General features: G+C 43.8%; 1 protein-coding gene across 1 annotated transcript in view; it reads right to left on the bottom strand.

The window, feature by feature from the left end:
- Window positions 1–26,346, bottom strand: part of MYBPH (myosin binding protein H) — a 223,562-nt gene that overhangs the window by 31,497 nt on the left and 165,719 nt on the right. The window contains exon 7 of the mRNA XM_069633675.1: window positions 8,150–8,309. Coding sequence (XP_069489776.1) covers window positions 8,150–8,309 — 160 coding nt within the window. The remainder of the gene's footprint in view (window positions 1–8,149; window positions 8,310–26,346) is intronic.

The raw sequence follows: 26,346 nt of genomic DNA, 5'->3' as shown, positions 1-26,346 counted from the left end.
AGGTGGCATTTAATTTTGCAGGGGTAGCATACATACCTACATGCATATGTACATACATACATAGGAGTACACACCTACATGCATATATAAATATACTCCGAGGTACAAATAGGCCTCGGAGTAGCCCCTATGTATTCCTGGAAGAGCAGGGTCTGGAACTCCTTCTTGAAGTGCAAGAGCACTGCAGCAGTCCTGATTGCAAATGGGATTGTGTTCCAGTAGGCTGGGGCACAGCGCGAGAAGGCCTGTCTTCCAACTTCTCTTTCTGTGCCACTTGGGTCTCCAGCCTTGCAATGGTCCTAGACACTGGTGAAGGGACTCTGGACAAAGAATTCCTGCTTCTTGAAGTCCTTGGAGGTGCCCACGAAGTTTAGGCCGGATTCGATCTCTGCAAGAAGATGCACTCGATAATAGTTAGGGGTCCCGGGCATTGGGATTCTGCTGCCTAGGAAAGTCACAGCAAGTCGGGGAATGAGCCAAAATGACTAGTTGGTCCCACCAGCCCAAGGGAGGAAGTCTTCCTGCACGGAGCTTCCTGTCAAAATGAAAACAGTGTCAGCACAGCTGCAAGGCTTCACTGGCGCTTCTGCGGTCCCGGAGGGTGCTGCTGGCATCTCTGCGCGTTCTCTTCATCGGATATGATGTTCAAGTGCTTGACTCTGCCTGTAGTCCTAAAAATCCTTTGTCTTTTATGCGAAGTCCCATTTCTTCACAGCACTACAGCTGTCAATCAGACAGGGGGGGAGGCGGTCGTCCTCTAGGAGAGCCACCCGCCCAGTTAGAACTGGTTTCGGTCAGGCATGCCTACAAACAAAGGCCAGTGAAGTTGCCTGCACAAAAGGGAGTACAAAGGAACCACTGCCACCAGCCATTCAAGTAAGTTAGTGTAACAAAATATTACATAAAAAGTGGGATAAGGAGTTACCATGTAAACTCCCCAATCCCCCGCACTCCACATAGGGTGGTGTGTGCTGGACCCACAAAAGGAAAAGCTAGGTAAGATGAAAAACGATCTCACTATTCTTGGGAAATGTAGTTCACACAAGCAAATGTATTTAAACATTAAGGAAAGTCCAAGGGACTTCTCATTGGCACTGCACAGAGGGGGCTTGTGCCACTAAGCAAGAAATGGATGCCTATGGAGTTTACCAGATTCCATTAAACAGTTAAAAATCCAAGTCAGAGAAAAACAGATGAGTGAGTAGCAAAAAGTACCACTTACTCAGGAGATTACAAATCAAAAGGTTCCCAGATTCTAGGAAAAGAACTGAAGGTCTCTACGGTTAAAGGGAATTAGCACAGACGCTGAAAACGTGGAGAAAATCAAAATATAGTAACCATGCATACGAGAAAAAACAGTAATACAAAACGGCGTAAGACTAAGGCAATCATATTATTGCCCTTCACCTATGTCACATAGTGGGCCGGCGGGAACCACTATGACTGTTGTACTAACCTGTGGGGGTGGGTATGGAGTCTGTTTGGACAATATGGGGGATATTTGTGATCCAATGAAGCACCCTTTCACCAAGCACCAAAATGAGTCTCATATGCACAATGTGCATAAACATAAGGAAATTAGTTTAATATAAAAAATCGAATTTCTTTGAGAAGAGAATACAAGCTAAAAAAGCTACTGGAGACACGGTTGTCTTTGACGCGTGTACCCTCCGAGATCAAAAAATCATAAGTTTGCCGCTGGAAACCTTACCTTTGTTTTGTTAGCTGTATATGATTCTCAACGTTAAGCATGCTTATCTGTACTCTTAGAATGATGCTATGGTCTGCAATGCTCAGCCACGCCGTTGAGATAGCTCAGCAGGTTGAGTGCTCGCTGCAGAATCTGTCTGTGACTGCAGGTCACAGGTTCGAGTCCCAGAAACTAGGCCGTTTATTCTTCCAACGGTGATAAAATGAGTACCAATTTCGATTGTGCAATAATAATTGTGCATAAAAAAATGTCTATGTAAATTGCTTTGGGTAAAGGTGCTATATAAATAACAAGTTATTATGTTTGCCATGTTATGGTACACTGGCAATGTTATCCTATGGTATGTTGGGCACTTTGTGCTATTTTCTCCTACATTACTTTATAGTACAACACAAAACATTCCCTTATTGGACGTTAGGCAATTTTTCCAATAATAATTATTTGCTAACTATGTTATGTTGGCATTTTAATGTTGGGATATATAATGCTGCATTATGCTAAGTTGTGCTTTGTGATGTAACGTTATCCCATTCCATAGTGTGCTTTGTTATGCAACGTCATGTTATGCTATGCCATGTGTATGCCATTCCATGTAATGCTATGCTTAACAATACATCTGCTATGGCATGTTGAGCAAAGTGTCTGTATCCTTTGCCTTATCTGTTTGCTTGTGGCGTGTTATATTAATTTTGTACGTTGTTATGTTCATCTTCTGGTTGTTTGTTACTCTTAATTAGATGTCACCTGCAGGGTGGCAGTAACATGTTTTATTGAGATTTGAAGCATCCTTCATACTTGACATGTACCTTTTTGATTAGTAAAATATGACATAATGGTGAGCAACTTCCCTTCGATTTTCTGTTTATTTTGTATGGCTATGTGTTCTTGGGGCCCCACACTGTATTTTTTGTATGCATAATGTATTTGTGCAGTGTATGGACTAGTATGTTGTTGATGGCCTTGACTCCATAGGCAACGGACTGTATTTTTCTTTTTGTATTTGTTTTGTATTTATTTGAAGAAAAGAAATGTCAATTTCACTCAGAAATAACTGACAAAAGGACATTCACAGAGGGCAGGGCCCTTCCCCCGAAGGGTGCCATACAATGGCACAAAGATGGCAAGTGGTGAGCCACTGTATGAGGTCTTGAGTGAAGCGTGGCATAGAGGAGGGAGGGAGAAAACAAAACAGATGACTTCTAAATGGTAAATAGTAAATAGGTGGACTAGTGCCGCAAACGAAAGTGGCATACTGCAAAAAAGTAAACGCTAGTCAATAGTAGAAGGGCTAAGGGGGACAGGTGGCGGGCAGAAGGGGTTAAGGGGAAGGAGAGAGAGGAGGGCTGTGAGAGTCATACATTGTATAGATTCTACACAGAGAGCAAAGTCATTAGCAGAGAGAGAGAGAGAGTGGGCAAAGGCTTTTGGCTCGGGAGGTGTAAGCAAAGCTTGGAGGGTGGATACAAGTTTGTGTTGGTCATGGAGAAGGGAGGAGATAAGGTTTGTAAAGTAGGAGCATTTGGCAGAGAGAAGTGCAGCGGTTAGGACAGTGAGGTATTCTTGTGGGCTAGACGTATGGTGGGGGTCCGTGAATTGCTCAAGCCTCGTGAGTCACAGTGCATGTTTGTTTTGAGGGTGTGGATCTCAGAACTGTTCCAGGGCAGAGGACAGGGAGGGGGAGGTGTGGATGTGTGTGCAGGATAGTGACACATGACATGTGTGCAGGATAGTGTTGGTCAAAGGGTGTCATAAGTGCAAGGTGAAAGTCGGAGAAAGCACGGCCAATGGAAGACATTTGAATAGAGGAGAGAGAAATGAGGGCGGTCCTCGCATCATCAAGGTAAGGGGCAAGAGTCCTTCTTGGATGTCCTTATTCTCATTGGAGAGGGGATAGTGGGAGTAGAGGGCAGAGGGGCCGAGCGTTAAAGTGAACAATACATCCATCAGAGTGCGAGGGGGCAATAGAGTGGTCAGCGGTAGCTTTTTGCAGGTAGACACGTTTTTGAGTACACTTCACTTTTAAACTCTCTATTGAGATCTATGCTTGTTCATTATGTTGTATATATGTAAAGGATGTGAAAAGATCGATTGTATTGTACTAATGATGATTTTTATATATATTTGTAAAGTTGAATTTTCAACTAAACCAAATAAAAAAAATAAATAAACATCGGCTAACTATGAAAAAGTGTTCCCCACAAGATTTCACAGCCGACATATTTCTTGAATTAAGGGACAATGATCCTCACCACAGAGTCTGAATATCACCAAAGTGTCTTCCGTTTCCAGGGCACATACCCCACCTTGCAAGTGGTGGCATGGCAGTGTTCACTCTCATTTCTGGAGTTCATGGCGGAGTGGGGACATTTATTTATTTATTTATGATCACACGTGTAGGGGTGCAATAAGCCCTCGGGCATTTATGATGTTTGGTACTTCCACTGTGGTAAATACTCAAGTCTTTGGGAGGGAGCAGAAACCTCCAGCAAAAGGCTGGATGGTTTTCCTCCACCTCACACCCAAATTCAGAATCCGTCTGTGCGACAAAGTCACGGTAAATCTGTTATCACCAATTTACCTCCATATTTTTTACCGCCCTGCCAAACTCGTAATAGTGCCCAGTCCCTGAAGAATTTCTTTTTTATTCAACTGTCTGTAAAATGGCAGCGTGGCATTTCGGCCGCATGTTATGCACAGTGCATAACTATTTTTTCAGCGCTTGCCCCAACCATTGAGCGGAAAAGGAACGGAGACCGTTTATGTACTGGGAGGGCAGGTGAAGGCTGCGGCTACATGTTCTTCAAGCCAACCTAACCGGACTGCTGTATATATGCCAGAGTCATGTAAGTAAATAATGCATTATTCAATATGACAAGAGTTCTACCCGGAAGCCCAACTGCACTACCTCCTGTTCTATAGAGACAGTGAGAATGCCAAATTGACTTACAGCACAAGTATATGTATGCAACCCACTCCTCAGGGGGTAGTCAGCATGGCAAGCGTGGGGTGGGTGAATTTGGAGAGAACCATGGAAAAGGCCCTGTATTTTTGGAATTCGGTTCTCCCAACCTGAGCTCAAAGACCCAACTAGGCACCTCCCTGCCTTTCCCAGTGCATCGCAGGACATCTGGATATTCAGAGGTTGCAAACCCTTGGAATAGAGGCGCCACGGTGGGCCACTCTGCCTGCAATTAGCTTTCTGGCATTGCAAATAACATATGTTACTCCTTTTATCGTCTGCATTAGGATGAAAGGCAGAGGCGATCCTGCCAGAATTGCAACCTATGCCTACAGGTTGCATGCACATATGTCTCCGCTGATCTGCGTACATGTGTGTACTCATTCACATGGGGCTGTTTGGAACCGTCAGTGTGCAACATTCAAAGTCACTGGTGATTGTGGAATTTTGAAATACCGCCAAAGCTGGCAATGTAGGCAAGCCACCACCCACTATTCCCACCTAACATCAATACTTGTTTCCTTCATTTTCACATGTGTAGAGTGCAATATACAGGAGACAGGCCTTTTCCTGTAATGCACCCTGCCTCTGGAACAAGTTGCTGATGCATAAATAAAGCGGGACCCATCCAGCGTGGCCCTCAGGAAGGACCTCAGGACCCTACTCTTTAAAGAAGATCTTGCCCATTGCTGTTCCCGCCGATTCACCCTACTGTCCCCCCATCCAGGGCTCCATCCCTCCGCCGTTCTCCTGGCCCATCACGCTACCCCTGCATCCTGGGTGCGCCTCCTGTGTACTGCCCTCTACTGAGTCTCTGCCAGGCTCACAGTCCTTAACTCCCAAACACCCCTGCCTACTTCGACGGGCATGATCAGAAATACATGAAGCGTGGAAATCAATCCCACCATTGCAGAGAAGCGAGCACCAGGGGGGCGTGGGTTAAGTGCAGGGGGATCTGGCCTCTTTGCTGGTGAAGGGCTGAGCCGATTTCTAGGTCCCAGGCCAAAGAAAACCAGGCCACTTCTTCACAAGCTTGCTTCTTATTAATATGCGGAATGCGATCTCTAAAGTTGGGATCTGTAAGGGGGCTATGTGATTTCCCCGAAAACAATTGGTGTTTTTTGTTTGGGACATTTCAATGCAAATGTAAGCTGAGGGTTGGGGGTACACCCCCCTCAACCTCCTTTCCTCACCCCACCTTTTTATTACCCAAACCCCCCCCACATACATGTGCGTTGAAATTCATCCAAAAATGTTCAACAAATTCTCCCTCTGCCAATTCTGCTGCGGCAAAACCTGCCTGATCCTTCTGTAAGTCCTGCCATTTTTAGCATATGCCATGTTTGCTCCGAAACCCATCCTAAAAGTAGGACTACAAGTACCAAAAGGTTTATGTTGTGAGCTTAATGCCACGGATGTCTGATCATTTCGCCCATGACATGACTTGAGATACCTTTTTCACTACTTCCAAGACTTGGGCCCACCCCAGAAGAGCCTTCGTGATAAGGCCACCTGCTTGGAATCTGTATTTGCCACTAACGTGCATGTTGGTGTCACCCATAACGTGTCCAGCTTTTCCACATCAAACAATCGGCATTAGCATTCAACTGGAGTAGTTGGCTCTTCATTCTCACGCAGGGGTGGTCTGCAACCTTCTGGCTCTCCATAGGTGGGAACGTACAACTCCCATCAGCCCTAACCAGCACGGTCCATGGTGGATCATGGCAGTCGGAGTCCAAAACATTTGGAGAACCGTGCGTTCGTTAAAGGTCCCCGCTCTAGACTTTCTCTCAAACCCTCTAACAGATCTGCATGACTCTAAGCGGGCAATCGGAAGGCGGTGTCTTCAGGGGCACACTGACATCACTGATGTCCCATTCACCTGTTTTGTGGGTAATTTAGATCTATGTGGCCTACTCTACTGTCCTACTGCTAATGCAATCTCACCACGATGCCAGTAACAGAAGATCAAAGACCCATTAAAGAAACAGATAAACTAAGCCATAATGTAATTGTAAAATATTGTTTTAAGCGGTGACTGTAAACATCTCAAAAGAGCAGCAACACAATGAAATCATGAATAAATGAGGCTTCTTTTGCAGCATCAAGATGATTCATTTCCTAAAGCAGGGATCGGCAACCTATGGCTCCCTCTCTGTTCCCTATGCTGGCAAGTGATAATGGGAGCTGAGGTCTCAAACATCCGGAGATCCAATGGTTGCAGACCCTTATCCTCAAGGAAACCGGGCTTACAGAGCAATGATACTAAAGATGGTTCATTCTGAGTGTAGATCTTCAGCCATCTCAGATTCAGAAACGTTATCAATGATCAATGCTTATGAGTTCAAGTTGTATTTTTGAAAGCAAGAAAAATCTGGAACAACTCGGCGGGAAACGAAAGGCTTCCAATGGAGGTGTGTTAAATATCACTAACAATTTTGGAATCTCAGAGGTGCTTGTAAAATGGCTGATGGGCATTTATTCAGATAGCCTCATAGACAGAGGGAAGGGTCATTATCGTGGGTTAATGACCAGCCACCAAGGGTGAAGGATCATTATCCCAAGCGATAATGACTCTTCCAGCCTATAAGATTACTAGCACATAATGGTCGTTGTATTCATGGTGACGTAAAAACGTTGGTTTAATAGTGAGGAAAGTAAATAGGCAAACTGAGGTAGTAAATTAATTGTGTCTTTATTTTGTAGTATTTTAAACATTTAAGTTGCAACCTTGTTTATACTGGAGCGGGTTTAGGATGAGCAGGCATTAGGTGTCCTATAAAAGAAAACTGTCTTTTTATAAGAAAGTGAAAGCATTTTCTCAGGTTTTAGCTTTCTGGTTTGTGTTAAAAATGATGACACAAAAAAGAAAGGTCCTCCTAGAGAGGAAGTGTCTTGTTGAAAGTTACCTTGACTGTAAATCGCATTTTAGATTCCCTGTTTAAAGTCAGAATGTTCACAATACAGTTCACTCCAATACTTATTGACTGCACTCTAAACATTCTGATTGGCTGAGAGGAGGTCAATAATAATCTCTTTGTGCCAATAGACGTTATTATCTATCACTCAGTATAACAATACTCAGTTTATTATACTTGGAATGATGAAAGGTTGCATCTACCCTGCTGGGATATGAACCTGCGACTGAAGATCAAAAAGATCTCTGACGTGAGCGCTTAACTCATTGAGCTATCTTACTAACCAACTAAATGCTAGAATACAAGGACATATATGACAGTGCTGACTTTCATAATGTGAAAGGTGGTGTTAGAATGATGAATAATGTGTACTGAAATCCCAGCAGAACACAAAAGGAGACATCCTTCTTGATACAAAACAGGGTAGGGCCTCGATTCCCTTGGTCGTATGTTCAAATACATTTCAGAAAAGGCAATAATCAAACGAAATGTAGTGCTAGGGAACCATGTTTGTGTGTGTCTTGATATCCTCATTAGTTGTAGCATATTTGGCCCACGCACCTGTTTTCTTGATGAACGCGCAATCCTTCGTTACCACGGGTTTCTCGCTGAGGCCGCATGCGTTTTCTGCAAAGACTCGGAAGAAGTAGGAGTTGCCCATGATGAGGTCTGTGACCGTGCAGTTAGTCCGGTGGTAGTGCTCCAGAACAGTGAACCACTCCTGAAAGGAAGGAAGGCCCATGGGTTAGTGGACATCGAAAGCTGTTGCGTCAACGCATGAAAGATCTCAGCATCATATCACGACAGCCCCACGAATTAGGAAGTAGCATGATCTTTATAGCGATGAAAAATGACAATATACATGTTTGTGTCTCTCCATAATTACAGCACTTTATATGAATGACATCGTTAGTAGTGTTGCAAGGTGTCTCAAAGTTGGTCATGTGGAGTGGTCATCTGAGCTCAATACTCCCGGCCCAATGGCTGCCCATGTGTGGACTCTCCTCTCCTGGACGTCCCCGGGTCCTTGGTTTTGGTGTGGAGCATCCTCTAGTTACTGCTTCTAAGCCCACCCTGGACCTCTCACTCGCCACTGGTCCAGTCTTACTGATGTGGATTTACTCTTGATTGCTATTGTCAAGTTTGCTCATGTTATGGTTCCCTTCCCATTTCCCCCAGACTGCTTCTAGTCGCTGTATTTACCCAGACAAAGTCACTCCTATAGGCTTACTCCTGGGGAAGGGCCTCCTACGGGAGGAGTCCGCAATGGGATGCAATGATTATAACGAATATAAAACACAGAATAACTTTAATAAAGAGACAATAATGATGAAAAAATATCGAATTTTAGTTTAAAATGTATATGGGTTTGGGGTAAGGGGGTAAAACAGGTGGGGAGGGGGTTGGGAAATGGGGGCTTAGGGGATTCCCCCCAAAATAAATAAAACATTGATATTTTTCGTTATAAAAGTTTTGCTATCATAGCATTTTCTGTAATATAATTTGTTATAATCACGTGTAACCATCTGCAACACTTGGCTCTCCGGATGTGATGGACTAGAACTACCATCAGCCAAAACCAGAATAGTCAATTTAGAGGGATCATGGGAGACATAGTCCAAAACATCTGGAGATCCACCAATTGCAGATCCCTGACCTTTGAACATTGCTTAGGAGAATCCTGCGCTAAACTGTCAATTAGGGACCATTGTGGCTCCCAGGATCGCGCCCTGAGCAGGAGAAAGGACATTATGATGGACCGATAACAACATTCGATTTCTAGACAGTGCTTCATGTTGGAGTCCTCCTGCTTCTAAGTGCTTTAATAAAAGGTGATATTATTACCCAAATTAATGAAAGTCATTTTATCGGCCTCGGAAGAGTGATGGGCGGAGCCCACCAAGGCAACCTTTGCATCAGTGACTGCAGGTTTCACACAAATCATTAGAGTGAGCACTGGCCACACACGCTATCTTGACGGCTTAATGTGCACTAGCTTACCCGTGCACATATACATATATATGTCTAAGACCTTCCGTTTTCATTGGTCCACCTATTTCCCAACATGTTTTACATCTCTTCACAATATGACTGCGTCCTGCTTTAACTGTTCGATCAGCTTTGTATAATCACCCAAGTGAACAGATGCTCCTCACTTCCATCTCAAAAGCTTGTAAGGTAACTTTAAAAAGCATTGAACCATATAGGGAAACTTGGGGGACTCCACCAAACTCCCCACACCAGTCACATATTGGGCCGATGCTTATCGCAATGAATTGCCGGCGTCTAGCCTAGGAGTCTAGGACCTGCGGCTCTCCAGATGACTCCCATGATCCCTCACCATTGACTATCATGGCTTGGGTGGATGCCAGTCGTAGTCCAAAACATCTGGAGAGCCAAAGGTTCTAACCAATTCTGCATCATACGAACATTCCGTCATCAGTTCCTATCTAGTGGCGTTTCACCAGTAATCTTTGTGCATTGCTGTATCATTTGATGCGTGGTTGTCTCATAAATACCATCCACTCTTTCCATACTTTTTCTTCAAAATCATAAATAACTCAAAGTTAGAACTCATGTCCCAGTTGCAAACTGTTGGAAGAGGAAGAGTAAACAGTGTAAAATAGGGTGATAAGCAAGAGCTAGAATTCCACAGAGGGTGTTCTACATATCACCATATTGGTGAGTACTCCTGACCAGTCATTGACATAGATACTTATTGTAGGACCTCATAAGGCCTTTCAGTCTCAAAGTCATGGTAGGAACAAGCTGTATAACATTAAGTAGAAAATAACAACTATACTATAGGTTGCCCTGGTTCAGCATCAACTCTGTTGGAGTGTTTCAGTTGGAAATGCTTTAATAAAAGCACATGGTACAAAGGGCTTTACACAATCCAGTGATCACTGTCTTGTTAATTTAAGTCCCAGGCCTGTGAGGCAGGTTTCTAGGCCTCTAGAGTAAGTGGACACTATGGTTTCAGGTGAAGTGGGGAAATAATCTTTTCAAAAAGTGTCTTTTTTCTAATTGTATGTCCCTTTACAACCTCCCAAATCAGTTCTAGCTCAAAAGGATTCATAGTGGGCAGTTGACTCTAAAGCATTGTTGTAAAAGATCTTCTGACGAAGAATTTGGACCCTCAAGTTTAACAGGTTTTGCCTACTTGAAATCTGCTCTGATTTGAGACAAGTCATTCATGGCAGTGGCTCAATTTGAGTACAACTGGAGGGATGAGTAGATTTATATGATAGTGTATGTGAGGTTTCAGCAGGCTGGCGAAGACACAAAATCCTAACCCATACATTAGTCTGTTCTTTACGTAATCTGTTAAATGCAGATTATATATCTTTGTATATATTCACTGAAAAATGTTAGTTAAAGTTTAGTGAAGTTGACCAGATTTATCTGAACAAAACCCTTGAAATTAAGTGGACGTGGGAAGTCATGACCAGCTTAACTTAGCCTGTTCTAAAGCCCAGGAGCACATTCATATTATAAAAGAAGGAAATCATAATCATATACAAAATGGAATTATGGTGGACATTTCATTATTGAAAATCGTCTCCTGGCTTCTCCAGTTGGCCATATACTGTGATACAGGGCAAATCATTCTCTCAAAATACCTCTGTTCCCTTAAATCCAAAAATTGTAGAAGGCCGTAATACCAGATGGACAGTTGGCAATAAGAGCTTGCAGCCACCTCCTCCTCCTCTGCTGGCCCATCCCGTCAGGCGCTCTTTCGCTCTCCATGTATTCTGAAGAGAATGTTTTGCACTTGACTGCATGCAAAATGCCCTCTGGAATACATGGCACAGGCCACGTTGTTAGTTTCCCCACTTAGTCAATATGTATGGTCTTGGTCAAATCACTGGATCTCATTACAAGTATAGCTGATCAGGAAAGAGTTGGCGGTAACGGAATTACCGCCAAATTTCCCGCTCCGTCATACTACAAGTATGGCCCTGAAGTGTGGAAAAGAATTCGGCAGAATCAGTGGAATTACCGCAGCAGAATTGCGTCTGCAGTAATTCCATCAAAAAAGCCCCATAGAGTCGTATGGACTCATAAAAATGGTAATTTACACCACCACCGCCACTTAAAATCTGGCAGTAATGCCACCGGACCAAGTGGCAGTAACGGTAATTCAGTTGACCGGTATTCCGACAGATTAACCACCGGAATATCACCCAACTCGTAATGGGGCCCACTATCTTCCAACTTTCACACTTAATCATATTGAATTTTCCTGGACAAACCTATTTAAGTTGCAAACGCATACAAACCAGCTAAATTCTGGTACACAAAGTGAAACCATTGACATTTATCAGGACTAACCAGGTGCACAAACCCTAATCGCCAAACACTTGTCCAACAAGTGAACTACCTACTTTTCCTCTCATACGCCATTAAACGTACCTACATGTTCAGCAGAAATACAATTTTCATTCAATTTACTTTTATTCGACAAATTTGTCATTAGGCACACAATATAAAAGACATATCTTAAATACAACATAAAATCTATGTAAACAACTATTCTGTGAAAAAACATACCAAATAATTTAATTTAAGACAATAGTAATCAATAATGACCACAAACATACCATAGAAGGTGTACCATTAACATAGCATTCAGGCTCCATTTTAAGTCATGCTACCAGCTTTAACATAAACATAATGTTCAGTATATAAAAGACAGGACTGTTGGCTTGTCGATGCATGCATATGGTAGTGTCCTTCTCTTTATTAACTGCAGTTAGACTGTCTGGCATTGATAATGCAGGTTCACGGTCTCATTTTGAAAGTGTAGTGTAGATTCAGTTTCTGAACACAGCAGTGTCAGACAGCGTGTTTGAAACCAGGTAGATAGTAAAGGACTGCTGGTGACAGAATCTGATGATAATGTATCACTGCCAGATTAACAGATTAAACATTACAATAAAATGACTGTGATGGTGTTGATGTTGGGAGCAGTGAAACGAATCTGAAAGATTACCTTCATGTTGATTCAGATTCTCTTAGTCCTTGCTCTCCCTCCTTCACAACTGGTTGGGGATGGCCGCATCCGCAGGCGGGTAAAAAAAGAAAGTGGCTTCAAATGATAGCTGCCCCGTTAAGAACTTTAAAAAAAATATATGGGTCTCTTTTACATGCGTGCGTCCCTACGCGTGCCAGTCCCACCATTCACCCCCACATCACCAATCACCACGCCCAGTTTTTTCTCTCTTCACCTACTGATGGTTGTAATCAAGCATATGCTTTTACTGACTGGGTGGGTGATGTGAAGGAGGGAGAGCAAGGACTAGGAGAACCTGAATCACCATGTAAGTAATGTTTTCATTTCTCTGTCGTTCTCCTCTCCCTCCTTCCCAACTGGTTTGCACCAGACTAAAAAGTCTCAATCATAGTAAGGGAGGAGGGGACAGCATATATGAGATTCAAGCAAATACACTGCGAAGCACCTACTGGTCAAGGGCAGCATCTTTCCTTCAAGATGCAAATGGAGTGTAATGCTTGCAGAATGCAAGAGGTGTAGCCCAGTAGCCGCACTGCCGTAATAGGGGCGTGCCAAATAAAGGATACTAATGCTGCCTTGGCTCTTGTGGAATTAGCCCCAAGTCTCTGCAGAGCCAAAAGCCCCCTCACGTTGTAAGCCTCTGCAATGCACATGGCGGCCCGACTGGCAATTGAAGCTTTTGCTGCCTTATTAACAAGTAAAAGACCACCATACATGACAAAAAGTTTATCTGTTTTTCTGAACGGTTTGGTCCTTTCTAAATAACATTTGAGAGCCCTTGACATTTCCAGATTATGTATGACCTCCTCGGCAGATGAAGAATGTGGTGTGGGATGGAAAATTGGAAGGACAGTCTCTTGGTTCAGAAGAAATTCCCATAGCACCTTCGGTAAGAAGCGGGATACCATACAAAGGGCCATATAATTTCTTTGAAAAATGAGATAAGGTTCCTTTGATGGAAGAGACTGAAGCTCTCCTACTCTTCACGCTGCAGTAGTGGGCACAAAAAAGCCGTCTTCCGCATCAGTAGGACAATATCACAAGAGGCCATGGTCACACATGGTTTGTGTATTAATGCTGACAGAACTGAATTTAGATCCCACTGAGGTGGAGGATCGCGATAGGTGGATGCAATCGGAGAAGGCCTTCAAAATACCTTCTAATTGCCTCGTTTCATAACACAAAAGAGGTCTCTTCTCCTTTCGTATAGGCACTTTTTGCTGACAAATAATGTTAACAAGTGTCAACTTTCACTCCTGTTGATGCCAAACATGGCATAAAGGACATCACATTGTCAACAGATACTTTCAATTGTTTAAACTGTGACCCGGAGCCCAATGGCAAAACTGCAAACATTTGCTTTGATATTAGTTCATTGTGGATGCCTTTCTGGAAGCTGACATAATTTTTAGATTCTCTTCAGATACGTGTAATTAAGCGAAGGTCAGTTCTTCAGGAACCAAGCCTTCACGTTCAGTAATTGAGGGGAGGGGTGAAGCAACTGCCCCTTCTGCTGAGTCAGAAGATCTACATTTGCTGACCTTGATAAATCTAGCAGATCCACAAACCAAATCTGCTATAGCCAAATTGGGACTCTTAGGATAATTCTAGAATTCTGAGTTGTTTGAACCTCATCAACATCTTGTGTATCAGGGGAAGTGGAGTAAACGCCTACAACATCTTTGTTCGACCAGTCCAGCTGAAGAGGGTCTCCCAAAGAGTGATGTCCCTGTCCCTCCTTTGATGCAAATTTGGGGCAGAGGGCATTGTACTGGGTTGCAAACAGGTCCACCGCTGGGTGACCCCACTTCTGGAATAGCATTTTTGCAACAGATGTCTTTAGCTACCATTTGTGTGCCGTGAACTCTATTCTGCTCAGATTGTCTGCCATCAGACCTAAGAGTCTTTGGTACCATCAGGCCAACAGTGCCCCACGAGCCATGAAAATGGAGATTAATTGCTGAATAGACAAAACCCTGTCTAAAGGAGGGAAGGCTTTCCTTTAAGTAGTATCCATCAGTACTCCTATAAACTGAATCCTCTAGCATGGGATACATTTTGATTTGGCCAGATTTATTTAGAATGCAAGCTCAAACAGTGCGTCGCATGTCTACTGCACCTTCTGCAACACCTCTTAGGAAGATTGAGCCTTTTATCAGCCAACTGTCTAAGTATGGTTAGGGATGTTAACCACAGGTGGGCTGCCACTGCACCCAAAACCTTGGTGAAGACTGTGGGAGCCCAATGAAGTCCCAATGGAAGACTGTATTGGTTATGTACCTTTACTATAATAAACCTCAGGTACTGACGGTGATCCTTCAATGGGGTATGTGAAAATATGCATCCTGAAGATCTAGAGACGTCATTCAGTCGTTGTGTTGGAGTGCCGCTAGAATCTGAGGTACTGTTACCATGTGAAATCTCTCCGCTAGGAGAAATTGGTTCAGAAGTGAAATTTCCAAGATTGCCCTTATTCCCCCATTCTTTTTGGGAATTATGAAATACCGGGAGTAGAATCCCAGACCTATTTCTTTTTCTGGAACCAATTCTATTGCCTCCCAAGAGAGACGATTTTTAATCTCTCTGATAGGCTCTTCAGATGGTTTTTTGAGCTTTGTCAGTGAACACAGTGGTGTAGCAGGAAGCACCAAGGAATACACCAGACAAATGATGTTCAGTACCCAATCCTCTAGTGTGAGGTTTTTGCCACTGTTGTAGGAATTGTACAATCCTTCCTGCTACCAGAAAAGTATGCTCCTTGATGTAGATCAGAGTAGATTCTACGTACATCCCCGGATGGAGCTAAAACAGACTTCTTTGTATCTTATGATGGTGATGTGGTCTGTATCTCCTTTTCTTCAAAGCCGATTAACAAGGCTTTGTCGTAGGTGGAGACTTGTTACTATTAATATAGTCTGCGTTTTAAACAACCTTACATTTTAGAAGTAGAACTCAAGGATTTAGCTGCCATTCCAATTGCTTTGCAGAAGGTTTTCTCATCAAAGGGTAAACCTAACATCTTCTCTTGAATGTCAGGGTGTAAAGAAATAGCGGACAGACATGCATGTTAACGCATACAGACTGCCCCCATCATAGCCCTTTTCAGTTGTATCAATCACATCTTCTATGACTTGTAACTGTTGTATAGCAGCCTCTCTCCCTTCTGAGACCCAGAAGTTGAATGCTTCTGTCATTTCTCGTGGGAGAAATTTCCCAAAACCAATCTAAATGTTTCCAATTTAGAATGTTAATGCCTGAAAGTACTGTGGCCGCATTGATTTGCCTCCGTTTTAGTGAAGCATTCACGTAGGACTTCTTTCCCCTGTGTCTACCATGCTTTGGCATTCTTGTCTAGCACAGCAGAAGGTGATGGTGATGGCCCTTTGCCTTTCGATCCGAAGGCTGCAAACATCAAAGATGACTGCATCGCTAAATTCCCCATTAGAACAATTGGTTCTTCCCTGGGCGACCTTATATTTGGTGTCCAGTACTTTAAAAACATGTGAGTATGAGTGGGGTTTATCCCAATGACTTAATGCTACTTCCATCACGGATGTTTCCATCAGTAAAACCTTGCCTGCTGAGAAGGCAATTTCCCAACACTCCAGATGCTTCCAGTTTGTCCTTTGGCATAATCTGCACAGCCAAAATCTCATGAAATAATGTTGAAGGAGAAAGAGAAGGCTGTTCACCATCTGAAGCAGTATCTGTGTCTCTCAACACTTTCTGCTTCTTGCTCGGAGGAGCAGCTTCTCCAACCTCAGCACTTACAGATGTTGGTGTAGGTAGTGGTGGTAAGTCTGTAGAACCAACCTATTGTGGAACCGCCCCATCTTGTCTTTAAGTAATTGAGATAACACCTCTAGGACTGGTTCAGACAGCATGGTCTCAAGTACCATAGCTGTGAGGTCCTTTGTTATTTCAGAGTGTTCCTTTGATCTTTCTTGGTCCTCGTAGGCGATGTAGAAGAATCTACTTTACCCGGCTGGTGTATACTATTTGTTGGGTTATACATGTTAAAAACCAGAGGTCTCGGTACCTGAATATTTGTTAACACCAATTGTGGCGTAGATTTATTCAGTTCAGACGGAATTTCCTGTGTGTCTGAAGAAAACTGGAGCAAAATCTACAGGGTCTTGCACCTCACAGGTGTGCCAAACAGTTCCTGTCATGGTACTGTAAAGAATTTAGATGGATCAAATTCTCAGAATCAGAAATAAGATCTATGTGTTCATCTTGTACCCTAATTGCTGATGCCTTTTCCTTGCATCTCTCCTTTGATCATTTATTTTTCTTATACCTTTTTGGAGAAGTCAATACCAAGCCCAATACTAACCGAGAATACCCTTTGTGCCTCCTATCAGAGGTTTTCTTCTCTTCTCTTCGGTAGTGAAGATTTTGAAGCTTTTTCTGCAGTAACCAATTTGAGTAATGATGCAGTTACAGAGGAGCCAGTCTGTACCAATTCGACCCCACAGCATTTTCCCTCTTAAAGGCTAATCTTGCTGGTTTAGTTGATGTCAGAGGCAGATGGGCTTTTCCGTGGTACCGTAATGATTTGACAGGAATGAACACATTTTCCGATACAGGTTGATCCTTTCGGAGCCTTTCCCACCTGGAGGTACTCGTGTTTTCCGACCAAGAGCTACTAACGGTTTCCCACCCAGAAGTACTGACAAATGTAGAAATCCGGGGTTTCCCCCTAAATGGTCCTGTGAAGACCCTGGAACTGGTGTTGTGGTCTTTGGCTGGGTACCGTGGGCCGTTTCCGAAACATGTACCACATCTTCAGGTATGGTCTTCCTTTTACATCCTTACTGGTCTTTACAAAGTCATCGGTCTCCTTCGGTACGGGGCCAAGCTATAACATGGAAAGAATATGACTTTGCAGAGACTTTGGGTAAATTGCACAGCAAAATATGCATGGACTCACTGGGTGATATATCCCAGGCATCAGACACAGGCATGATGATGATCAGCCACCATGAACTGCTTCCTACAACGGTTGCATTGATGGAATCCTGTGGTATACAGCATGTGTCAGAAGTACCACGCTGAAAAAAAATCAAAAACCGCACCACTCCATATAGAAAAAGGGAGTGGGCAGCAAAACAAGTAACACCCCAAAAATGTGGGTTAGCATAGAGCGCAGCAATCCCAACCCACCAAATAGGCGGAAAACATAGGAACTGGGTAGGGCGGTAGGTGACATTGGGGGTGAAAGGTGGGACTGGCCCGCAGAGGGATGCACATGCATAAAAGAGTCCCATAACTTTAATAAAGTTGTTGAAGCAGCAGCTATCTTCCTAAGCAAGCTTTTTTCCGACCCACCTCCAGTTGCAGGTGTTCCCAACCATTTGGGAAGGAGGGAGAGCAGGAAAATTGGTGTTTCAGAACTATTAATCTCATGATTTGGTGGGGTGATCAAAAGTACAAATATTTGCCACTTTAGTTAAGAAATTGCCTGTTTATCTTGGCCAAACGGGCAACACTTGCCAATTCTCTTTTCCACAAATCCAATGCCCATTTGTAATTACTTTTAATATCTAAACTTTGTAGATTTTGTGACAGCTTGCAATACCCTAAAGTTGGGTGTTCGCACAACTCTACCTTATATAATAACATGTTTCTATAAATATAAATGTTGCCTAAACGTAAATAAATACTATTAACCCAATCAAAGGTGCTATATTTTAATGAATACACAAGGATGGAAGACTAACACTGAGTTGGCCATACTTGGATTTAAATCTGGGAGATCCAGCATGAATACAAATATTAGCAGCACGTACTTCACTCATTGAGCTAATTGATCCGCTACGCTTGAACAGGGGACTTATTATTATTTTATTACTATTATTATTGTTATTCAGGTGTTGATTGAGCGTGGACCTAGCTTTGGGAAGCAATGGAGCGCTTTACAATTATAGGGGGAAGAACAAGGTTAGGTAGCAGAGAAACAAGATAGTGGGGATCGAACAACAGGGGAGGGAGGGCAATTGTCAGCAATGGATCTAGAAGTAACCAGTGGGGATCGGATCACCCAGTCTCATGTAAGGTGGGGAGTGGACAGGAATACTGAGAGCTCTACTAAAGACAATGCAGCACAGGAGGTTTATTATGGCTGATACATTCCCTGCACCCGCCGATGGCATGGGCCTGAAACTAGCTATGAGGTAATAGAAAGAAAAGCGTAAAATAGCCTGCAGACAGCAATGATGTATAAAAGCCAACACACCCATGCCAGATATGGATTACACAGATGTGGCGAGCCTACTGGACTCATCCCACTCTCTCTGGAAATGGATAGCATACTCACAGTGCATGTGAGCCATTTATATTTATATGAATTGCCTGACCATCTAAACATGACATACACTATGAATTTTCTCCAAATAGAGGGATGACAAAGTGTGGATGAGTCAGGTCTTCTCTCTAGGGTGTCAAAAGGGCTGCAGCTGTTGCAGATGAGTTTGTACATTACTTCACAGCACATGCATAATTAGTTACATCATGCATTTTAAATGTCTGCTGTGCATCATGCCGGATTCCAAATTTTCCTTAGGACTGTGATAGGTTTTATCGTTACACAATTGAATTGTATGCAATTTATTGCCCTTGGAAGGATGGCCAACTGTGTACTGCAAACAATCTAGTGCAAAAAACATATTCTTTCAATTCAGTTTTGCACCAAGAAAATGTGTAGCCGGAGTTGATAAGGCACGGAATTAGCACTGCAACAAATAGAGCCCTGCTGCAATATGCATTAAAAGGAAATCTGTTTGCACAAATCTTTAACCACAGAGAGAGACCCTCCACTGTGTGGAAACCCACATTGATCTATCCAGTCAACAATCGTCTAAGAGTACGGCTTACCCGCTGTGATCAAAACCAACAGGAATTACCACCAACAGAGAGCCTCCCAACCAGGGAGCCTACTACCAAAAAAGCTTAACACACAACCAGATCTGCAGAAAAACACAGACCCACAACAGTCATGAAAGACTGCAACCACAAAAATGGCAGATACAAGAAGGACAAGGAAAATAGAACAGAAAACAGAACATGAAAGACGAATGAAACCACATACCCGTTGAACAACAGGAAATACTCACCGGAACACCTCAAAATAACCATCAACTGCCTCTAAACGAACTAAAGATTTGGACAAAGGCAAGAACAAAGGCATCATACATCTCCTGCTACTGCTCTACCTACAATCCCACTACACTGAAAAATAAACAACTCACAACAAAGGACCCAATGAATACTAGAATGGTCCCCACCAGAGTATCAAGCTATCCACGACAACACACAGAACCCTGCAATGTTCAAAACAGCTTTGGAAAAACACCTATAAGAACCAGAGCTTAGCTGGAATCCCTAACCATAAACACCCCTTACTTAAACAGAGATTGGAAAAAAGACCACAAAGACAACTAAACACCCCAGTACAATGAAACAGAACAGAGAAACCATTGTGCAACTTATTTGAACTCCTCAACAAAGGAACCGATGATTCAACAGTGCACCCGGCAAAAAATAGGCTCCCCAAGAGAGCAAAGAAGAATCGACAGTCACTGCCCCAACTAAAACACGAGAAATGACACTTAACAAAGAGCAAGCCAACTCGCTCACTCCACACTGCAGTCTATTCTACGTACGATCTATGGCACAGCACAAAACAGAAATGTGCAACCTCTTAAGCGAACACTGCAAATCGCTCGTAATCAATCACAAGCTCAATGACCAATCCAACCTACTGTTCGTTCTGATCGACAGACCGCCCACCTACAGCCACAACTTTACCACAAATCTCTCTGACACCATAGCCAAACTCTCTACAAACCATGACAACATAATTGTTCTTGGGGACTTAAACTATTGGTGGACAAGAGAAAATTAAACTACAACAAACTCCCTCAGTGCCCTTCTGGATACTCTTGACTTCAAACACATAGTTTGGACACACATAGAGCTGGACACACTGTAGACGCAATCTTCTGCAGAGATGGACTCTTGGCCACCGCACCACTGGTACCAATCATATGGAGCGACCACCATATGATCCTGTTCACTGTCAAGATCGCAAGCCGCGTGATGCCCACAAACATAATACTCCTGGCGACAAAGAAAAGAAACTGAAAAAGACTTAACCTGGAAACCCTATTAGATATATTGGAATGTACCAAACCCAACACATCCCAGCTAAATAAAATGACACCGGACTCAGTGGAAGGAAAGCTTCACACACCTGGATCACAGACACGCTAGATTAATTAGCACCCCTAAAACTCTTCAAGCGTACTCCAAAGAAAATTGCAGCAAGATCGCTCACAGAAGAAGTGAAAGAGCTCGAAAAAACAAACCGTGAACTTGAAAAAACGAAGCAGAAAACACTACATCCAAGTGGACAAAAGCAACTACCAATGACACATTTGAATATACATATCAGCAGAGATGACAGCCAAAAAGCATATTTTTTTTTAATCAGTATAATTTAGTTAATACAAACTTTTGATACTAAGTACAAATACAGTTTTAAAAGAGAGAGAACAAATCAAATCATCAACTCAGATCAAACCATTACAATAAACCATCAAAATACAGTTTTCACCAGCAGGATAGGTTAAAAACCGCATGCGGGCAATACCAGGGAAGTGAAGAATAAACAAGGAACACTTCATTTCAGAACACAATTTACACCATCAAATACATGAGTTAAAAAACGCATTGCAACAATACCAAGGGAAGTATAAGGGTTAGATAACAGACCTAGGGGGTCATTACGAGTTGGGCGGTAAGGGTTTACTGGCACCGTGAAGGATGCTGGTGCCGGTAAACCGTTACCACCCTATTCAGAGGTCCATTAGCGGGTCCCAGCAGGAACGGCTGGTCTGACCAGCCGTTCTCTGCGGGACCCGTTAAGGGACCTTGGAGCTAATAACGGGCCCGCAATTTGCGGGCCCATTATTAGCGCCTTCTCCATTCCCATTGTGCCCCATGGGGTCAAATGGTAATGGGGAATGGTTTAATGAATGGAGACTTACCGGGTCCGCATAGGTTGGAATGTCCCGGTAAGTCCCCATTCAGTCAGACCGGACCCAGACCTGGGTTTGGAGGCAGCCATGGCGCTAATAGCGCCATGGCTGCCTCCAAACTCGTAATGACCCCCCTTGTCACAAGTACATCAAAACTTTGTCCCATCCTTTTCAGGGTCTATAAATTTACAAAACACTGTAGTGTGGTAGTCAGTCAACTTTCAACAGGCTGTAAACAAATGTATTCAAATGTTCTGTGCTAACCCGCACAACCTACACCTTCTCTCCTGTTTAATTACCTTATTTCTGGCCCCAAGAATGTCCATTGTGGGAAATAAATCCAATGTCATTCTTATCAACATACACCGATAACCTTTCGAGGGGTGAATCTTCAAGTAGGACTGCATAGCATACAGTGGCTTTAAGTCATACAAGAAGTGCACTGAAATCTTGTATGACATTAAATTACCCTGTTCGCGATCCAATCCTCGATAAAAACTTTCCTTTTTACTTTTTGGGGGTAGAGAACCAATTTTTCAAATGACGAGCCAATATCCTTTAGTGCCACTAAACGTTCTACACCCCAAGCGTTCAAGGCAGAACAAGATCTAAGCTTCCAAGTTACAGCCAGAGAAACAAAGATAGAATTCTCTGGGGGGATCAAAAGACAGGAAAATAATCAGAGCTGCGCCCAGTCTATCCTTGAGGTGAGGGAAGATATACCCAGCATATGACGAATTGTAGGGAGAGGCACCCCATTAGGGAGGCCCAAGAACCTTCTCCTTTTTTTGCCCCCAATTTCCTTTTATCAGATAACCGTCTGCTGCAAAAATAAGTTGTCTGTCTCGTTCAGCAACTCTAGGCCTCTAGGCTTTGTTCCGTGCTATATAAATAAAATAAATAAATATGTCCTTTACAACTTTGCATCTTTTAAAATGGCTCCCAATTTCACAAATATAATTTGTTTCAGTAACAAATTAAGTCAATCAAAGGTAAATTCAATGTACTTGCTTGTTGCAATGCAGCCTGGCATTGAACACGTGGGTACATCTTTGCATAGGGCTTCAGTAAGGGCTGCCGCCTTTAGAAGATTAAGAGCAGATCTGCAGCGACAGGCCTCACTCTCTGAATTAAGATGATCATGTTGTGGGGAATTAAGACAGGAGGTCATCCAAGATAAGGGATTGCGAGTCTTGGCAGCAGGAACTCAGTCAATGAAAGCCTACAGTATGCACAGGTACTGTTGAAGACACAGTACGCGTAATGGCACTGGTTGGAATTCTGACATGGCTGCCTTGCATCTCCCCTGAAGTCGTGCGGCTCCTGAAGTCAGTGATCACATTCTGTAGTCCAGAAAGCAGGTAGCTCCCAATCCTGGAATGTATGGCCATATCCTAAGAACAGCTCAGAGCCAATTCGCAGTTTCAAGAGGCAGTGTGTCACTGCAAATGCGGCTTCTACAGCTGAATTGATTTCTGAAGCTAATACATGGCGTTTCCCATTGAGCATCTGCTTAGAATGCATAGCCCTAATGAGGCGGGGACGGTTTGTAGGGGAGGCTCTCTAGCGGAGTTACAGCCCTGTGCAGAGTACCCTGTTGGGTAATGAATTCAGCCAGGGGTGGACTGGGATCCAAACGAGGCCCTGGAAAAAATGTTCCCCAAATTACACATTTTCAGCAAGCCCAAACCTTTTCCTATGAGGAAATGTGGAAATAAAATAGAGGTTACACTACAAAAGGGGTCTAGAGGGCAGATGCCAACCAGAGAAATCTCCAGAGTCCCCTATTAGCCAGTCCACCCATGAATCCAGCCGGTAGTTTCTATGCCGGTATTATGGCTCAGTGAGTCAAAGCACTAGCTGCGGATTTCTGTGTGCAGACTCCAGGTTACAGATTTGAATTCTGCAGCATCTCTATTCATCTAAGTCACTTGAGGCTTTGATCAAATTACGCAGTTCTGGGCTCACTGTAGTAAAGGCCTGTTGCACATTCGAAATTGCCCACATGCCCTAAAAACTCACACAGTTTTACACCCCAAGTACTTATGTGACCAGTATCTTCTCAGGAGGTTCAGCAAAAAGGACCTTCATCTAGAAATCCCACTCTTCATAAATATCAAACACTAAGACAATCCTAGTCTTTCCTTGTCTTCCTGCACTGCCATTGATTACTCACTACTGGCTTCCGGCCTATTCAGCCGCTGACAGTGATCCTCTCTGCTATTTGCTTTTATGATCCCACCACCTCACTCTATCCTGGTCCTGTCATTAATCTCCCTCCTGTTTCCTCCCTCCCATTGACTATTTTAGATTCAGTTTTAGTGGCAACCATTTTCTTTTAATTGGACTGCTTACCTCTCTCGTCTTCCCACATATGGATCCCCTTCATCACCTCCCCAGCCATCCACCCTTCAGAATCCTCCTTCTGCCTCGCACCACGGATGCCCTTGCTCCCCTGCTTCATCACCTCTCCAGTCATCCACCCTTCTAGATCCTCCTACTCCCTCCTTCATCACCTCTTGAGTGATCCATCTTTCCGGATTCTCCTCCTCCCCCCTTCATCACCTCTCCAGTCATCCACCCTTCCAGATCCTCCTTCTCCTGCCTCGCTCACCCAGAAACCCTTGTACCCCTCCTTCATCACCTCTCCAGTCATCCACACTTCCGTATCCTCCTCCTCCCCGCCTTCATGTCTTTAGTCATCCACCCTCCCGGATCCTCCTCGATCCCCCTTCATATCTTAAATCATCCACCCTCCTGGATCCTCTTTGTCCACTCCTTCCTCTCTTTAGTCATCCACCTAACTGGATCCTTCTCCTCCACTCCTTCATCTCTTTAGTCATCCACCCTCCCGGATCCTTCTCCTCCACACCTTCATCTCTTAAGTCATCCACCTTCCTGGATCCTTCTCCTCCCACCTTCATCTCTTTAGTCATCCACCCTCCTGGATCCTTCTCCTCCACTCCTTCATCTCTTTAGTCATCCACCCTCCCGGATCCTCCTCCTCCCCACCTTCATCTCTTTAATCATCCATCCTCCTGGATACTTCTCCACTCTGTAGTGTCCTACCTCCATTGTTATTATTTAGTAAATGAACAGTCCTCTGTTCATTACAGTTAATTGAGTGGGCTGCGACCCACGTGTTTAAGTAGGGGGGGTTACCGCCATGTTGGTCAGTTCGCGCCTCAGTAAACGAACAGTAAGATGTGCCATCTTTTATCTCCTGCTTTATTGAGTTCCTGTTTTACATGCATGCCTGCGGCGCCCCTGCTACACGCTGATAAACCTTTGCTTTACACTCAACAATGGCGACAAGGTCTTTTCAATGCAGCGGCGTGATTCGGAGATGAGCCCGACCACAGCAACTCAGTGCCAGCATTCTAACGCCTGGATCAAAGTGCCGGAGCCGTTTAGAACACACGTGGCAAGAAGGGAAACAAGTAAGGAAGCACATGCACACGAGTGGATTATAACGGTTAGAACAGAACGCCCAGCCGCTTACATGTTATTCGCACGTCGCGTAATACGCGTGGGGGAAAGTCTCATTCACACGCGTGTGCCTCAAAGGCACGACAGTGACTCGCAGCAACCTGAAGGCACCACCAGCCACCCGACACGCTCCGCATAAAGCGTGTTTCAAAACAATTAAGCTAGCAGCGTGTGCGGGTGGATCCAAAGCCTCATTCACACCCGTAGAGCACAATCATCTGCACAAAGGTCTCATTATGTCTGAAGACAACGCAGACAGCGGAATCCTAAGCCCCTCCACCAGCTCCACGCCCCGCCGAGCCACGCATAAAGAAGATAGCGGGTCTAAGTCATAACAACTACAAGCCCTGTAGCCTTTTGACATGGCTGACACCAGCAGTCTCGCCCCCAGGTGGGCCAGATGGCTCAAAGAACTGCACATCTACATAGATGCATCAGGGGTAAGAGAGGAGCACAGACTAAGAGGTATCCTGCTACATTCTCTAGGACCAGTTGTGCGCGACATTGTGTTTGAGATGCCTGAAACAATACAAACACTTTTCAAGGAATCATTGATGCACTAAATGCCTACTTCGCACCGCTGCGAAATGTTGACTATGAAAGATCCATTTTCCACACATCCACGCAAGAAAATGGTGAGAATATGGACAATTTTGTAATGCGGTTAAGGAAAAGAGCAAATTATTGTGACTTTGACAGATATTCAACAGACGAAGCACTTAAATCTCAAACAATAGCCGGTTTTGCATCGCATGAATTTAGAAAGAAACTACTCCAAAAAAGCAGAACGCTAGAGGAAATCTTACAACTTGCACGGGCTGACTCAGCTCTTACATTACAGACAGGATCCCTTGGCAACATCAAGATCACCCATACCTATACCACCAGCCCCAAAGACATGATGCAGCGGATGTTCCCCGCTCTTTTCACTGGCCTGGGGAAACTAAAGGGCAAACAAGTCAAACTGCATATCAATCCACAAATACCTCCGACGGCACAACATTACTGAGGTATACCCCTCAACATTCAGAAACACGTGGAAGATGAAATCCAGTCATTATTACAACAAGACATCATAGAGCCAGCATCAGGACCAACTCCATGGGTATCTCCCATCGTCCCCATACCCAAAAAAGACAACAAAGAAAGCATTTGTATATGTGTGGACATGAGGGCTCCAAACGTAGCCATAGAGTGAGAACGACACCTCG

The sequence above is a fragment of the Ambystoma mexicanum genome, chromosome 13 (genome assembly GCF_040938575.1).
Source record: "Ambystoma mexicanum isolate Mex_15411 chromosome 13, UKY_AmexF1_1, whole genome shotgun sequence".
Taxonomy (NCBI): Eukaryota; Metazoa; Chordata; class Amphibia; order Caudata; family Ambystomatidae; genus Ambystoma; species Ambystoma mexicanum.
The sequence above is the reverse complement of the archived record's forward strand: the minus strand, read 5'-3'. Positions and strand labels throughout refer to the sequence as shown.